The sequence below is a fragment of the Channa argus genome, chromosome 12, assembly GCF_033026475.1.
Source record: "Channa argus isolate prfri chromosome 12, Channa argus male v1.0, whole genome shotgun sequence".
Taxonomy (NCBI): domain Eukaryota; kingdom Metazoa; phylum Chordata; class Actinopteri; order Anabantiformes; family Channidae; genus Channa; species Channa argus.
In genome coordinates, this window is record NC_090208.1 from 15,819,625 (window position 1) to 15,835,805 (window position 16,181).

The 16,181-nt window shown below is 38.3% G+C and overlaps 4 protein-coding genes across 6 annotated transcripts; 2 read left to right on the forward strand and 2 right to left on the reverse strand.

Moving 5' to 3' along the window:
- Positions 1 to 104: 104 nt before the first annotated feature.
- On the forward strand, positions 105 to 3,051 carry dhrs4 (dehydrogenase/reductase (SDR family) member 4). Its single transcript, XM_067522743.1, has 9 exons — positions 105 to 262; positions 556 to 671; positions 859 to 1,036; positions 1,120 to 1,221; positions 1,413 to 1,483; positions 1,607 to 1,658; positions 2,156 to 2,290; positions 2,414 to 2,469; positions 2,570 to 3,051. The coding sequence occupies exons 1-9, from the start codon at positions 251 to 253 to the stop codon at positions 2,682 to 2,684; spliced, it is 837 nt and encodes a 278-aa protein (XP_067378844.1). The 5' UTR covers positions 105 to 250; the 3' UTR covers positions 2,685 to 3,051.
- Positions 3,052 to 3,222: 171 nt separating this feature from the next.
- On the reverse strand, positions 3,223 to 7,710 carry tinf2 (TERF1 (TRF1)-interacting nuclear factor 2). Of its 3 annotated transcripts, none has more exons than XM_067522736.1 (10): positions 7,364 to 7,710; positions 6,978 to 7,180; positions 6,727 to 6,828; positions 6,320 to 6,412; positions 6,108 to 6,218; positions 5,810 to 5,933; positions 4,814 to 5,651; positions 4,256 to 4,308; positions 4,066 to 4,145; positions 3,223 to 3,641 (listed from the first exon to the last, which is right to left on the reverse strand). In XM_067522736.1, the coding sequence occupies exons 1-10, from the start codon at positions 7,389 to 7,391 to the stop codon at positions 3,522 to 3,524; spliced, it is 1,752 nt and encodes a 583-aa protein (XP_067378837.1). In that variant the 5' UTR covers positions 7,392 to 7,710; the 3' UTR covers positions 3,223 to 3,521. The 3 variants fall into 3 exon arrangements, 2 of the variants coding, with proteins under 2 accessions (XP_067378837.1, XP_067378836.1); XM_067522735.1 differs by having other exon boundaries at positions 6,320 to 6,415; positions 7,364 to 7,708; XR_010915651.1 differs by lacking the exon at positions 3,223 to 3,641 and having other exon boundaries at positions 4,646 to 5,651; positions 6,320 to 6,415; positions 7,364 to 7,705.
- Positions 7,711 to 8,143: 433 nt separating this feature from the next.
- On the forward strand, positions 8,144 to 11,393 carry cideb (cell death inducing DFFA like effector b). The gene is made up of 5 exons (XM_067522744.1): positions 8,144 to 8,304; positions 8,696 to 8,810; positions 9,474 to 9,632; positions 9,775 to 9,959; positions 11,056 to 11,393. Exons 1-5 carry the CDS (start codon positions 8,279 to 8,281, stop codon positions 11,195 to 11,197), a joined length of 627 nt encoding a protein of 208 aa, XP_067378845.1. The 5' UTR covers positions 8,144 to 8,278; the 3' UTR covers positions 11,198 to 11,393.
- Positions 11,394 to 11,772: 379 nt separating this feature from the next.
- Positions 11,773 to 15,663, reverse strand: homezb (homeobox and leucine zipper encoding b). The gene has a single exon (XM_067522738.1). The coding sequence runs from the start codon at positions 13,486 to 13,488 to the stop codon at positions 12,091 to 12,093; it is 1,398 nt and encodes a 465-aa protein (XP_067378839.1). The 5' UTR covers positions 13,489 to 15,663; the 3' UTR covers positions 11,773 to 12,090.
- Between the last annotated feature and the right edge of the window lie 518 nt (positions 15,664 to 16,181).

Sequence of the window (16,181 nt, forward strand, 5' to 3'; positions counted from 1 at the left end):
GTGTAACCGGCCGCAAATGTCACCATTCCTTTAACAAATTACATGATTACAAGTCCGTGAAAAATCTTTTTGAGTTAAATAGCACCTCATTGCTACAGACTGCCGGCAGAAGGCTTTTATTTTGAAAGGTGGACTTTTACCCCGGAAAACAATCAGTAGCGGTACATGAGTCGTTGTTACTCAAATGTCCTGGCAAAAGACTATAGACTAGACAAATCTTTCATCTGCACAAATTCATGTTCAATTTTGCATGAACGTCGGGGTGAGACGATGCTTTTAACAAGTTTGCATAATTGCACTACTGTATTGCTATGTCTGAGTCTACTTTTGTAAATATTATCAAGTATTTTTCCATTATTGCTGCTTCACCGTGGATAAATAAGTGTTTTATTGGTTAAAATAACTGATGAATTTCTAATTTCTACACAGAGCATTTAGTCTTCACTGTTATCGCTCGGTATTCTGACTGTCCAGCATAGCTCTAATAACGCAAGTCACCTCTACCCTACTTAACCAGGTTTTTCAGAATACACACTGACTATTCTCTATTCACAGGTCATGCTAAGGAGTGTTCTCAGGTGCCTTAAGACCAATCCTGTTGCTGGTCAAAGAAGCATGTCTCAAAGCAGTCTTGCTGGAAAGGTAGCCATAGTCACTGCATCTACTGATGGGTAAGAATTTCTGTTTTTTCTGCTCTAAAAATGATATATTGCAGTGGCCAAGATATTGGTTGGCAATTACCTGTCTATGGATGAATATTTATCAGCACATTAATAATGATAATCTAAAAAGCAGAATTACAGTTTCTATAGGCTTCATCCATCAAGAGACACCCTGTTCTGGTGCTTTTCTCCTCAGAATTGGTCTGGCTGCAGCTCAGGCTTTGGGCAAGAGAGGAGCCCACGTGGTGGTGAGCAGCCGGAGACAGGCCAATGTGGACAAGGCTGTGGCACTGCTGCAGAGCCAGAACATCCAAGTGACTGGGACCACCTGTAATGTTGGCAGTGGAGAGGACAGAGAAAAACTGGTTCAAATGGTGCGTCTCAAACAGGTTTGTGCAATGTTACCCCAAACCTATGAGGCAGCCATTTTTATTTTTGTTGTGTTTGTTTCCTGCAGACTCTCAATCAGTGTGGGGGCATTGATATTCTGGTATCCAATGCAGCAGTCAACCCTTTTTTTGGAAACATCATGGACTCCACAGAGGATGTCTGGGACAAGGTACTAGACACAAGTTAGACTCCAGAACTCATCTATAAAGAATTTATACATTCTCTATGGCTCCTGTCCCTGGAAAACAATTATTCCTACTTTCAATTATCCTCATAGTGGAATATTTATAATATAACATATTGTCATTGTAAGAAAAGTTGCAGCATTAGCATTGGCATTGTCTCTATATTTATTTGAAGATCCTTTCCGTTAATGTGAAATCAGCCTTCCTCATGACCAAGTTAGTGGTGCCTCATATGGAAAAGAGGGGGTAAGTGACATTATAGTATTGGTTTATACATGGGTTTTGCAAGATGCAGTTATCCAACAATAAAGAATATAAAGCTGTCCAATGTATATTAAATTATTTGATGTGTCTGTATTTTCCTTTTAGAGGAGGAAATGTAGTATTTGTGTCATCTGTGGCTGGATACCAACCAATGCAGGTCAGTAACAGCTGAAAATATATCTGGAACATTTTTAGATTATCTTAAATGAAGCAGGTTAAATTACCTTAAACTGTACTGACAGAAAAGTCAAAGTTAGTCATGATGTAAAATGGCCTGCTATGGAGACAATTATTAAGGGTTGAGTTATTTGCTTTCTTCCTTTAAACAAGTCCTTAAAAGTAATCATTTGTATTTGTATATATCCTCAAAGGGATTTATGACATTATTGGACAGTAGGAGGAGTGCATTTAAGATATGTATTTTAATTGAAAAGGGAAAGATTGGGTGCCAAATATGGAACACAATGTTAGGCTTTATCACACAGACTTAAAAACACCAAAAGCCAGTTAATGAGGAGAGACATTGAGAATGTAGCAAGAACAAGGCTATTTTAGTTGACATGCAGCATACACAATTATGTTTTTATCCAGAAAATCTAAACACTAATTTGTTCATGTGAACTGTACGTTTGTGACATTTTCATGTCTCTGCAGGCTTTGGGTCCTTACAGTGTGAGTAAGACAGCTTTGCTTGGACTGACCCGAGCGCTGGCTCCTGAGCTGGCTCAGAGTAACATAAGAGTAAACTGCGTGGCCCCTGGAATAATTAAGACTCGCTTCAGCGCTGCGGTGAGGAAAGAAAACTTAAATCCAGTATATTCAGAATTTATCATCATGTATTTTCTGGTGCTCTGCACCCATACACATTTTCTTTGTTAATTTGGTCTTGATGAATTTTGTTTATGGCCCCAGTTATGGAAAAATGAAGCCATTCTGGATGATTTTAAAAGGCAACTCAGCATCAAAAGGTACAGGTCATATTAACTTGCAATCTTGTCAGCAATATCATTAACAATGTATAACTACAAAAATAATATATCATAACATTTCACATGTTCTTTTATCCAGAGTTGGAGAGCCAGAGGAGATTGGTGGAATGATTGCCTTCCTGTGCACTCAGGAAGCATCCTACATTACAGGAGAGACCATAACAGTGAGTGGAGGAATGGGCTGTCGACTCTGAATCTCACGAAGCAAGAAAACAAATCTCCACCTAATTCTGTATGTTTCTGTGTATAGTTGTACTCTTATTTCAATGAGGCCATATCCACTAATCCTATGAATTATTGACGCACAGTCATACATTAAAAAGCACACTAAATCTGATTATAGCCAGGATGCTGTGAAAATGTGTCAATGATCAATCATTGAAAATTCTGGGTTACAGCTTAAGTGTGTTTCCTGGGTCATCTTTATGATTTTCTGTAAAAATCTTTCTAATCAAGATATGGATATGTAGAAGAACTGCTTTTCCTAAATATGACACCACAGACCTCTTGTGTTCTTTTTTGATAAACTTGCAATTTATAAATAAATGGGAAGGTTTCAAATGGTTTTCAGTCATTTTACACTGCATCCGCTAAAAGATGATGAATTTTTAAGTAAATAATGTTGTAATATAGGGTTAATGATTTGAAACGAACAGAAAACAGTCTTTTTACTACAAGTATGTGGGAATCAAAGAAGCTGAGGAATATACACAGTGATGCACAATAAGAATGCAAGGTGAAAAACCTTTATTAAGTATTTACCTATTGCACAATGAAAATTATTATAAAAAGATATTTATTTGCAACAGATAAAACACTGTTTTTATAAAAAACTTTAATCACTTATTTGCATGAAAGCGGCCATCATCAGTGACAGTGCAGGGCTCCTTTTCCATGATGCCAAAACCCTCTGTCATTCAACAAAAATGAAAATAGAAAAAAATTGCCTAAAGGTGCTTTTCAGTCCATGTAACATAGCCATAGTCACAGTCCTCTGGTCTTTACCAAACTTGCAGTAAAAATCAATTTTATCATCTGTGTTTTCTGCTTGCAGACAACAGGTCGTGCCGTGTCATCCTAGGTTTCCAGAACTCCCTCAGAGTAGGGACAAATGTGCCGTGTTTGGTCTTGTAATAGCGCTTCATAAACAGCTGTAAAAGACAAATTTTGTTAAAAAAAACACCAAAGGACTTTGCCAAGGTATCAGCATTTACAGGTCACTGGTTATTTTCTGTTTTATCATGTTGAAACATGTCAATATACTGCTGCATATATTACCAGATAAAAACCCAAATCTCACTGAGATATTTGCATAAAACCTTAAAATGTACGTAAACTCCCTGTGTTATACATGACATGAGTTGTTTGAAACTACACATCACACAGGCATAATTGTTTTTCTGAACAAAGAGCTAGGTGAAATCGTCATTGTAACAAATTTTGTTCAGAATAAATGTCAATGGCAGTCTTCATTTTATAAAAGAAAGTTTTTAAGAAATGATCCACCCACTTTCTTGTGAAACATTTGAGGCATGCTCCCTTGGAGGCACTTTTTCGTGTTTTGAACATACGTACCCTGCCTTTGAAGTTCTTTGTCGCCTCATCTTCAGAATCAGCTACATAGTCTTCACCATCGCATGGAAGTGCTGATGTCTCTAAATAGAAAAAGAAACACAGTTAACTAAAACACAAGAAGCTGATTTTTCATAGTTGCTCACTATTTTAAAATGTCCCCGACTCATTTGATTTGATTTTTTCCAATCACCTGTGTTACTCTGTTGCTGAGAAGGAGAGCTGCTTGGTAATACAGGATGATTTCTGTCAAGTAGACACAACATAATTAAACCATTTCATGTAGCAATTTAACATTTAAATGCAACAAGACAGGAACATAATATAATATAACATACTAATATGCATTTAATATTAGTGTGAGGATAAAAACAAAAAAAGGTTCATGCTGCTAAACATGTTGCTTTTCATGTGTCCTGCAGTTCTAAAAGAACTACATAATTCTAAATATGTACATATTTAAAACACTAAGAATATGTCATAGAAAGACAAAAATGAAACTGGAAACCAGAACTAAATTCATTTTATTTTATTGTTTAAACCACAGTGCTGTTGTAAAGTGTCACAAACTAATTGAACTTACTCTATTTAGTCTATACAACAGTGCCTCGCCTGCAGGGTCAACTTAGATACATCGATCTTTTAACAAAAACATCCTTTCCAAGGCAGAGATAAGGAAAAGCTAAGAAAAACATTTCCAGGATTTTTCATTCGTGCAATACTAAGGTGACCTTTGCACCGTGTCTCTTACTCTTTATCATCCAAGGCAGGCAGATGTGAGCCAGGCTTTTGTCGTTGGTTAGTCATGCTTTTATGTGACGCACTTTTGACTGTTGAAATCCTCTGCTCATCTTGCTCCTCCTTATGTGAGGACTTTCCCCCTCTACCAGTTCTATGAGCACTAGCAGATGCCACTGACAGTCTTTGGATAAGAACTTTGGGTTGGCTGTTCAGACAAGACAAGAAGACAGAGCAGAGGGATGGATCTGCAGGCAGGTGGAGTGTCCTGACACCCAGCTGGGTCATATAGGTTGTCAGTACTGCTGTGTTTAAGTCCCCCTTTCTTACAGTTTCTGCTCCATTGTTTTTGGTTTCTTTTGTTCTCCGTTCACCCCTGCCCTGCTTCAGCGTACTTATTCTCTTTTTCCCAGATCTGATCATGCCTAACACTTCTTGCTCCTCCTCATCAGATTCATCTTGTCTTTGCTCAGAATGTTTGCGTTTCTTTCTGATGCTTATTTTAGAGGTGTTCTCCTCCTCCTCCAGCTGTACTTCACATTCTTGCCCTCCATCATCTTCGGCTTTTTGTTTCTCTTTAACCACAGTAAATTTTAGGTTCTCCTTTGGGTTTGGTGCATCTTCAGAGCTGGCCATCTTTTTACTGGCAGAAATCATGACCGGTACATCATCATTAGACATTAGTCCAAAAATAGGTGTAATAAATGGTGTACTGTCTCTAGTCTGTGTACCATCTGACTGGTCCACAGCAGATGTTTTAGCTTCTCTTGGTTGATTTGAATGAACTCTTCCAGATAGTGGCAAGGAAAGTGAATCTAGGATGGAATCTCCCATATTTGGAGGGAGGGATGCTGGAAAAAAGTGTACAAAAATATTAGGAATCCAGACAAAATTCCTCAATGTAACAGTCTAACAGAACTTCAACAATGTACTCAACAATGAACTTCAACAACAATGTAACAGAACTTCATGCTTCCTAGCATGAAGTTCACAAGTTATCTGATTCTACCTGCTGGCTCAAGATGACCGAGGCAGGTTTGATGCTGAAGCAAAATCTTCAGAAGCTGGGGTTGGGTGGCTGCCTGTGCACACACCTCCAGGACAGGGGGGGTATCACTGAGCCATGACACCGTCTGTAGGTAAATTATTGTATATGAACATTATCCTTAAAAACAGCTTGAACTAGCCATAGACTGGCCTGAGTTGAGTTTTTACTGAAGTACAGACACTGGGTAAATAATAAATAAATAATTACAAGAAGAATCCTTCTTCTTGTTTGAATCCCTGTTATCACAAGGATTCACTACCTGTGCTAAGTTGGGAACGGGAAGCAACTGGTCGATTCGGATCAAAAACTCCCAAAAGAGTTTCTCGAGTTCCTGGTCAAACTTTGGACCATACAACAGTGGAAACTCTTCCTGTTAAAACAGAGGGTAACAATGGCTGTTCACTACATTCCTTCATACATCAACTAGTAAGAAATATTACCACCCACTATTGGATTTGGTAAAGGACTTACCTTAAAGAACTGTTCTCTCGCTGCTGGGTCTGTTAGCAGTGTGTGGACGAAATAATGAAAATTTTCAACAGTTTTCATGATTTTCACGTCTTTCTTCTAGGACACAAAAAAGCATTTTGTTACAATTTGTACCACACAACTAAGAATATCAACCAGGAAATGCTTATGGTCCCGTTATAAGATATATTATGATTATGATGAATTTACTATTTAAATTACTCATGGCCCTAAATGAATATTTTGAGTGAAATGAGTAATCGACGTCTCGTTGAGCACAATATACTGATCAGGTAATAAATAAAAGTTTGTAGCAAAGATCAAAGATTGGAAAATGATTTTCTGGTGGCGTCTTTGTCATAAATGCCTACAAACAAATGCAATTTGTTATATACTCTGATCTTATTTACCGCAGCAGGAGCAGTGGAGGACGATGCAGGTGCATGGACCCTCTTCAGGTGGGACTCCACCATCTTAACATCAGACTGTTTGTAGCACAGCTCCAATATCAGCTGTAAAGAAGGTGGAGGACAATAAGATACGCACTATGTATACAATTTAGGGCAGGAAGACTGTCAAATGTGCAGGGTGATGCTGCATCTATGTAAAGGGAAAACAACGAACACTGATTCAGAGATCACACAGGAGAACTTTGACTCACCCGTGCTCTAAGGCCCAGTGTCAGTCTGCCCTGGTGTCTCAGCGTGAGCAGCCCAGGGACGGTCTCACAAGCTGAAGTAACAAATTCCTCCACCATCCCATACTGCATCACGTCCCTCTGCTTCATCACTTTCCAAAGAGCTGCAGACACCAGTCGCACAGGCGGGGCCAGGACCTGGAGTGCTGCGAAAGGAAGGCTGGCATCTGGTGTAGGACAAAATGAACATGGGTGCATCCACAGCAAATTAATTAACTAAATTACATAGGTTTGATGAATCGAGCTTTCATGCGGTAATCTAGACACATTTACTTGTCTGATGCTTATTCCCTAATCCAAGACGGGTGAGAATCAAAAGCTTCATGTTTATTTTTATGGTTCACACTAACCGTTTTCCTTTGTTTTTCCTGTGGCCATCCCGGTGAGACGACAGACTATATACGAACTTATTGGCGTTAACGTATCTTAGCAACTTCCCGGAGCTAGCCCCACGGCAGAGGGAAGTAAAGGTCTAAAAGACGCTGCGGTTTTAATTACTAACGCCGGCGATTGCTGGAGTTAGCCAATTACTTATCCGTATCTCTGATGTTATTGTTTGCCAGTGTCAAACACACTCCAGCTAAACGTTCTTCCTCTCAACCTCCCGCCTTCAGTTTCACAAGAATAATATAATTTGCTCCAAGCTGGCCATGGGATGTGCCGACTTGGCGGTGCTTACAGTATAACACATAGGCTCGAGGAAGAAAGTCCGCCCATGCCTGGACTTTGGTGAATTCGACAAGCGCACTTAGTCCTATATCCGGGATATGACGTACTGACGTGACCCGCCAGGCGCTTACTGCTGACAGTTATTTTACTCAATGATGTATCGTATTAAAATCATTATGCATAATTTTTTATGCAATAGATAAAACAAAAAGAAAAGCATGACATTCAGGCTGCGCAATAAAACGACCCCCCTTAAGAATACATTATCTCTCATTCAATACATAGAGGTAATTATTCTGTTTGTCAGAGGATGACTGTCAGTCTCTCTCTCTCTCTCTCTCTCTCTCTCTCTCTCTCTCTCTCTCTCTCACACTCACACACACACACACACACACACACACACACACACACACACAAGCCAAGTGAACTTTGCCCTGTGTTGTTCTGTATCTGAATTATCACCAGGTTTGTGGCAAAGTCCAGCTGCTGGGTCAAACACAAGCAATACAGACTGTTAGATTGTTACAGTTTGTCACAGAAAAAAAAACACGCTACAGAAACCAAGGCTGAGAGAAGAGACGAATCAAAACACCTGAATGGATTCCACGGCTTCATTTATCAAGTAAGTGAAAAATAACAATAAATAAGTATTTACTCCTTTACCTCAAAATCAGCAAAAAATGTACACAAAAATTTAAATTAGTATAACAATGGAATCATACCCAATGTATTGTGGAAAAAGTACTGTATATGGAAATGACATGTCACCATAAGAAAAACATAGATGTAAATAACAATGATGAATCTTATTTAACTGCTTGTGTTTCAGGGTCCTGGTATTGTTTATCTTGGTTTTCTGTACTGTCATGATTTAATGGGACAATCGAACAGAACAGAGCCATTGTCAATGTAATTAATAACAGCTATACTTTTCATGCTATGATAAGTATAACGTTTGTGATATTTGAGCAAAGCAGACAATTTCAATGTCTTTCTCTCTTGTCTATCATCAGAACAGTAGCCAGGCGAGTGTGGTCCCCACCACAGCGACCTTTCAGAGTGTGTTGTCACAACAGGGAGACCAGGAAGGGAGTAACAGCCGGGACCTTGGAGGAGCTAAAAGAGAGGGTGAGAGTGACTGCAAATCAAAGAAAAATAAATAAATATGAGAAACAGATCAGGGTCCAGGTGCTTAATAGTATTATACAATTGTAAAAATAACAAGGAAAAAACAAAACAATTGTAAAGGCTTAAGAAAGAGAATGACATAGTAATGTATAAAAAGACACAACAAAGAATGAGGCATAAAAATGTATTCCCTCAAAACTTGGTAACAATGACCAAAGTCAAACAAGTGGATTAAAAAAAGATAATGGTGTTAAATTGCTGACAAGATGTAACATTATCCTGAGCCCCTGAAACATGATAACATGAAATTATGACTCGTGGCTGTACTCAAACTGGCATGAAAACAATACGTCTGCTCTGTAGCACAGAGCCAACTTGAATTTTCACTGAAAGTTTGAAGATTTACAATACAGTTGTTACAGTCTGTTAGGTCATAGGAATTGTCGGTAGTGATGCTGCAATAATGAGGTGGGAAAAAAGGTGAAGTTTTCATTTCTAAGCCTGACATATCATTTATTGTTTCTCTGGTGTCTCGTTCTTGTTCGTCCATTATCTATAATCACAGGTAAGTATGCCGTAAATTATAATCAATTAAGACCTTTGAACCTACATTAATCCAAAAGTATCTTTTAGGTGTGACAGTGTCTTTAATCTCTACTGTAGGTATGCCAGGCGTTGCTGCTGTCTTTGTCTGCCATGTCTTTGTCTCTGGTTTGTGAGGAGGATGGCACAGAGGTAGACTCTGATGAGTTCCTCATGACCCTGCCCGACAACACTATCCTAATGACCCTGGAGCCCGGACAGACATGGAAACCAAGGCCTGTATGTTTGACCCAAAAAATTGTACTTTACACAGACTCCTTTCCAGATTTAGGACTGCTGTATTTTTAACGCATGCTTTATGCCTTGCATTATATACTATAATAACACTTACATACTTTATGTGACTGTTGTCTTCACCCAGGGTACAGTTGTGTACAAATCGCAAGATAAACCACGGACTGGGAGAGACATTGCTCGTGTCACCTTTGACCTTTACAAGTTGAGCCCAAAGGATATGTTTGGATCTCTGAGTGTGAAGGCAACGTTCCAAGGCCTGTACTCTGTGAGCGCTGACTTCCAGTGTCTCGGGCCCAAGAAAGTCCTCAGGTACTCCATAGCATGTATAAGTTTCGCAATTCAGAGAAAAAAATGGTAATTAAATATTAAAAGCAAAAGTACTTGTTCTACACATAAATGACCCCTGTGACATCATTAGCACCTTTTGTACAGATTATCACATCGCAAAGTGCTTTAAAGATAACTGAAAGTCCAAAGTAGGGCAATAAGACATGAGACTAATGCACACAAATAAAAAAATAAAGATTTAAACTAAAAAACAATAATATTAAATGAAAAATTATTTGTTTTATTATAATTTTTTAACTTTTCTAGTAAAATTTATTTGTTTTTTGCCATCGGTGCATTGCAATAATGAACTTTTTGATTTGACTGTATCATGTTTTTTCCATGGTATGCTTTTTTTTGTTGATGTTCACAATCTACACTGGAGCCACAGCATCTTAGGCTGAATTCAATCTGTTATTAATAGTATCTACTATGGTAATACTGTCAAGTGAGAAAAAATAGATATTTGTTTATTTCAAAATTGGCCAGGAAAATTTGCCTTTATTTCTGGCAAATTACCAAATGTTTTAATTAATATTTACTGATTGCACCTATTTGAACAGTTAAATTTGTAAAAAACAAACAAACAAACAAACAAATAAAAACAATCAGAATCTAGCAAAGAATGTATTTGTAGAGCTGTGAATAACTTATACAGATCTAAAAATGTCAACACCCTTGTTTTAAACAGAGTTGCAAGCTAAGATGTTAGGGAACAACTGGTTTAATTCAAACCCTGAAATATATATTTCCATAATACACATTTTAATGTCAAATTGAAAATTAAAACTATATTTGTGTATGACTATAGCTATTAAATATTTGTAGTGAAGTAAAACAATTTTTCCCTCTGTAATGTGGGAGAGAAGTCTAAAGCAACTAAAATACCCAAGTAAACATACCTCAGAAAAAAAGAAAAAAGTAGGTACTAGAGGACTACTACTCATTTTGTTATTGATAACTAATTTTATCATACAAAAAGCAGGGATGAGAAGGCAATAAGCTGAAGTCTAAATTAAGTCCAGCTTGCAATCATTTGTACAATCAAGCTGACACTTTGTCTTGGGTCTTTTTTCAGAGAAGCCCTGCGTGTTGCCTCCACCCTCCTACACGCTGCTGGACACCTGCTTATCACTTCTGCCTCCATGATCCGCCGCATTATTGAGGGTGCTGATTTTTGGCAGACACAGAGGGCCGAGTACATAGAAGGCTGGAACTGACAGAGCAAGACAACCAACCCTAATTTTGTGCAATAAAGATTACTTATAAGTGTTGATTTAATATGGATTGGAAGGCTTGTCTTAAATTCACTAAGTTTATTTCTATCATCAGGCATCTCATTGGGTAGGTATTGTATTTAACTCATCTGAGGTTTACTTGCTTTAGATGGAAAATAAACAACGTTTTCCAAATGAACATATCATAAGAAGTAACTGTAATTCTTCAATAGCCTTTTAAAATTGTAAAGAAAAAACAAAACACAGCTCAGTTTTGTAGCTAGAAAACCTCTATAATTTTTTTCTGTGCAATAAGTTTTACATATTATCCAACAATCATATTCTTTTTTTGTTCATTTTCTGTGGATTATGTGTGAGCTTCAGGTTGTCAGTTGGCTCAGAGATTACAGATGATCACACCTTCTGAAATGAGCAGTTATTGTTATTTTTGTGTGAATTATGTTGCTTTTTTGTAAAATGATATGCTCATGAATTGAGGATTTAGTTTATTTTCATATAACTAATCATACAGTGGTCATGTTCAATCAGGAATGAAAGTGTTTTACACAACTGACAAAACTTCTGAAAAATCAGAAATGTTAAATAATCAACACACAAAAACAACAACAGTATAAGAGAATTGAATATTGCAAATTTTACAAACTTTTAGCAAAATGCAAAATGACCAATGATCAATAATGATCAATATCACACAACTTAAAAGACAAAACTGCTTCTGAGGTATCTTTTCTTAATGTGAAGTCTTAATTCCGTTTTGTAGAAAATAGTGCACAATATTTGTACTCAGGATGCATTTTCATTCTTCAATTCTCATCAGCGTTTTCACTACATTCAAGAACCATCCTCTAGGTTGTGTTTCCAATGTCTTTGACAGGTTAAACCTTTTGCAGTGCCTTGAGACACTGTCGGTACTTGACGTTAGCCAGCGCCTGGCTGTGCTGCTCGTTCGTCATCCAGCGCGGCTTTCCTCTCTTAATGTAATAACGCATGTCACCGAACCACTGTACCAACACGCAGCGAGAGATGCCAATCACCGCTGCCAGTTGGTCGTAGTCCTGGCTGTCTGGATACTGGCAGTGACAGAAAGCCATCCTCATCATCCCCAGCTGATTCTGTGTCTTTGTATTGCAGCAGATGATGGGTGAACTGTCGGCAACAAAGTTATTCATTTCAATTAGCTCCTTCAGCTTGTCAACATGAGTCACAACAACATTGGTGTTGGGGTCTACATGTGGTTCTTCCTCCAGCCTTGCCTCTGTTTCTGGTTTTCTTTTAAAGCTGCTGCTCACAGGGGTCTTATTTTGAATATTTGGGGTAATGGGGGGATTCTCTTTAGCTTTTTCCAATAAGTCTATCTGGCTGGCACCCAGTGGCACATTAAAGGCTTGAGTTTGAGGCTGGGGAAACACCAGAGGATTCCTATCTAGGAGCTCATCAGGCACCACAAAGCTCTCGACAGCAGGCCTCTCCTGGACTGACATAAAGTTCTTGTTTGTTTTTACCGTCTTCTTTCTGGGGGATAACAGTGTCTTTGACCAGATAGATTTTTGCTGCCCCTTCTCTTGATCATCTTTTATTTCTTCTTCTCCCGCTCTCTCTACAACACCCTTATCGACATGTTCCAGTGTCTTTCCCACCTCATTTGTGGCCCTGATCCTTTGATGCTTTCTTCTTTTTTTGTCTTTCTTCTCTTTGTCTACTTTTCTGTCCTTCAGTCTTTTCACTGGTTTCTCCTGTTTCATTTTTCCCTCCAACTGCTTATTGGCCTTCACATTTTCCGCTGTCATCTTCACCTCATTTGCACCAGAATCTGTTACCTTCCTCTTCTGTTTCTTCTCTCTAATATCTTCTTTTATCTCTTCCCTCATTCTCTTTTGCATCTCACTATTTCCCTGACTTTGTCTGACCTTTCTCCGGGTGTCATGGATGTCTTTGTAGTCCCAGCTGATGCCATAGCGGAGTCTCTGTAACATAAACCAGACCTTCACCTGGTCCGGGTGAACGCAGCAATACTGTGCTAGTGCTGTCGTCTCTTTCTCTGTCAGGTATGGGAACCTGTCGAAAGCCTTTTCCAGCTCTTCTGTGCCATCTAGTTGAAGATCAATCTGGTTTGAGTGGACCCATATAAGCTTCTGGCTGTCAGAGACCACAGGGAGACACACAGCACTTTTCTGGTTTAAACTGAAAGCTTCTAGGGCAACATTAGTTTCTCGACAAGTTTTGGGTGCTGCTCGACTGAGCCTGAGGACTTGTTGCTCAGCTACATGTCTCATCTTTTCCAACTGGTATAATGATGTCTACAAAGAGCAAACAAACAAAGAGTTAAGTCCATGTATACTTTTTCGGGGAACCTTGCATTCCCATTCTTTAACAAACAACAGAAAGACTACATTTCAAGGCAACGTAAACTTTATCTTATTATTCTTAACAAAAAAGCTACCCTGTTACAGCAGCTATATTCACGGAAGCCCAATGTAGATAGTAGTCTCATTATACCATATGTGGTTGAATAATATATGCAAATGGGAAGCCAGAATCTATGTCCTTGAACATACATTATAAAAAATGTTACAGCATCAAAACAGCGTTTTGTCTGCAAAGAAATGACTTTGTGATTATCACCGAGACTGAGATTGGGGCACTGTTGGTTAGCTCTGAGTGGAAAACTGAAGTGATAGTGAGACACAGAACTATTATCATTACATAAAAGTTGTACAGAAACTTGGGAGTGCTTGGATAATCTGTTTTCAATCTGAATTCATGAATCCGTTTAGATTCATGAATTGGATGCATAAGACTGCTACATTATGGGACATGTTTCTATTTAAAACTACTTATATTGTGATAAATTATACGGTGGCAGCCATGTCTATATGCAGCAGCATCCTTAATTTACAGGAAAATCACCGCATTGCAGTGGTCCAAGTACTCAGCTATTTACTACTGTAAAAACATTAGCGTATTGACCTAACCGGCTATTTTTAACAGCTAGCTAGCTACGTTAGCGGAAAACTCGGATGACGCTAACATTATGCAAATAGAAACAAATGTCTCTTTCCATTTCTATTCTTTTCCATGCTTCATAGGTTCATAAGTTCGCCGAGTCTGTGGTAATACAATTGACACAATGCCAATTAGAAGTGATCGATTAAGTCTACGATCTGCCAGTTTGTTTGCATTAGTAACGAGAGCTAGAGTAAGTTAGCCAAAGTTACATAGCTTCAAGGCACGGGTTAGCTTAATAATTAGCATTAGCTTAAGTGTTTTAGTACAAATATGTGCCTAATTTTTTGTAAACATATCATTATTCATATTTCCGTAGCAGGATCAAAAACACATTGAAATCGTTGTTAACTTAGTTCATGAAGAGTTTGGAGTTCCTACCTCCACCTTTCTGCTAATGGGGCTCAGTCCACAGTTAAAACCGCGCAATTGATCGACAAAGCTGTAAACACCTGTAAGCTCCCAGCAAGTCTGTGTCTCAATGAGATTCTAAGAAATAGGATGTCGACATTTACTACAGATTATGTTATTATATTAGTGCACATATGGGCAAGTTTCAAGAAATGCAAAAAATAGAAAATATTCCTTTTTGTTAGTTTAACTGCAGTAAATCCCACCTTCATGTAGTTGAAACGATGGTGACGGCTTTGATCATTTGATCATGGAGCGTCTACCCTTTGTAGTCTTCACTGATAAAATAGATGAAAGGTGTATTAGTGTGCGGATATAAATAACAAAGACATTCCCACAAACTGAGCCTCCAATATCGAATCACTTTCCACAAAATTCTTTAATCAACGTAGACATTGTTTATCTGCTTTTATTTAACTGGGTAGTAGATGATTTTTTTTTTGCATTAGTACTGATGACAGTTCAAAAGTTTGTTGTGTTTTTGTTTACTAGAAGGGGAGCAAATGTAATAAGGCAAATTGGATAAAATATATAATCAGAAAAATGTAAATGAATACGATAAATACATTGCAGGAGTTTGTGATTATCATGGGTTGAATACAATTTGAATTTCAGAGTCCTTGCATTTTATTAAATCATGCATTAATGTCGTTCACAGAAACAATTTCATGGACATAAGTTTGCAAATCTTTAACTATTTTCCCGCCTGTGGGTGTTAATTTCTAACGTGAGGAATGAAACTGTTATGGTTAGTATAAGTAATTTTGCAAGGAACCAAGTAAGGAGATGGCAAGAGGAGGTATAAGGAAAGGGTATTTATTTATAAGGAAACAGGAGGGGTTAACACAACTAAAAATCACTCCACGAGGAGGGTAATAACTTACAGAACAAAAGGTAAGGAGTAGGGTGAACAACAGACAGGACAGCTATTCAAACAAACAGGGTGCACACATACAAGTTAGACACAAAGTAGGGTACACCCAGGGACCAGACGAGACCATAACTAATTCTAACACACAGGTAAGAGGTTAAATTAACAGGGACTAAAGAACAGAAATAAACAGGTATAGACAGACAGGAATAAAACATGACCAAACTAAACTAGAGGCAGAAGGAAATTAACCGGAGTAACAGGGAGCATGATGAAACAAACAGGGGGAGGATAAACTAATGCAAAACGTAACAAAGGAGAACCAAAACCACAGACCAAAACCGTGAAAGAGTCCAGACGGGGATCGGGCAGGATACGGAATGCAGCGTGCAGCGTGCAGCATGCAGGATGCAGGATACAAACAAACAGAGTACCTACACACATACAACAAACTGGCAGAGAACAGTGGGGAGAGCACGGTATAAAAGAACGGGAACAGGTTAAACAAATCAGGACAAAACGAGGACGGGAAAGACACCAAACAGACACACAGGAGGAGCAACAAAATAAAAGCCAAAAACAGCAAATAAAGCTAGACAACTAAACATGGGGACAGGACTGTAACAGAGGCTAAACTATGAACCCAATAAAAGGCTGTATTCACATGTTACAAAACTGCTT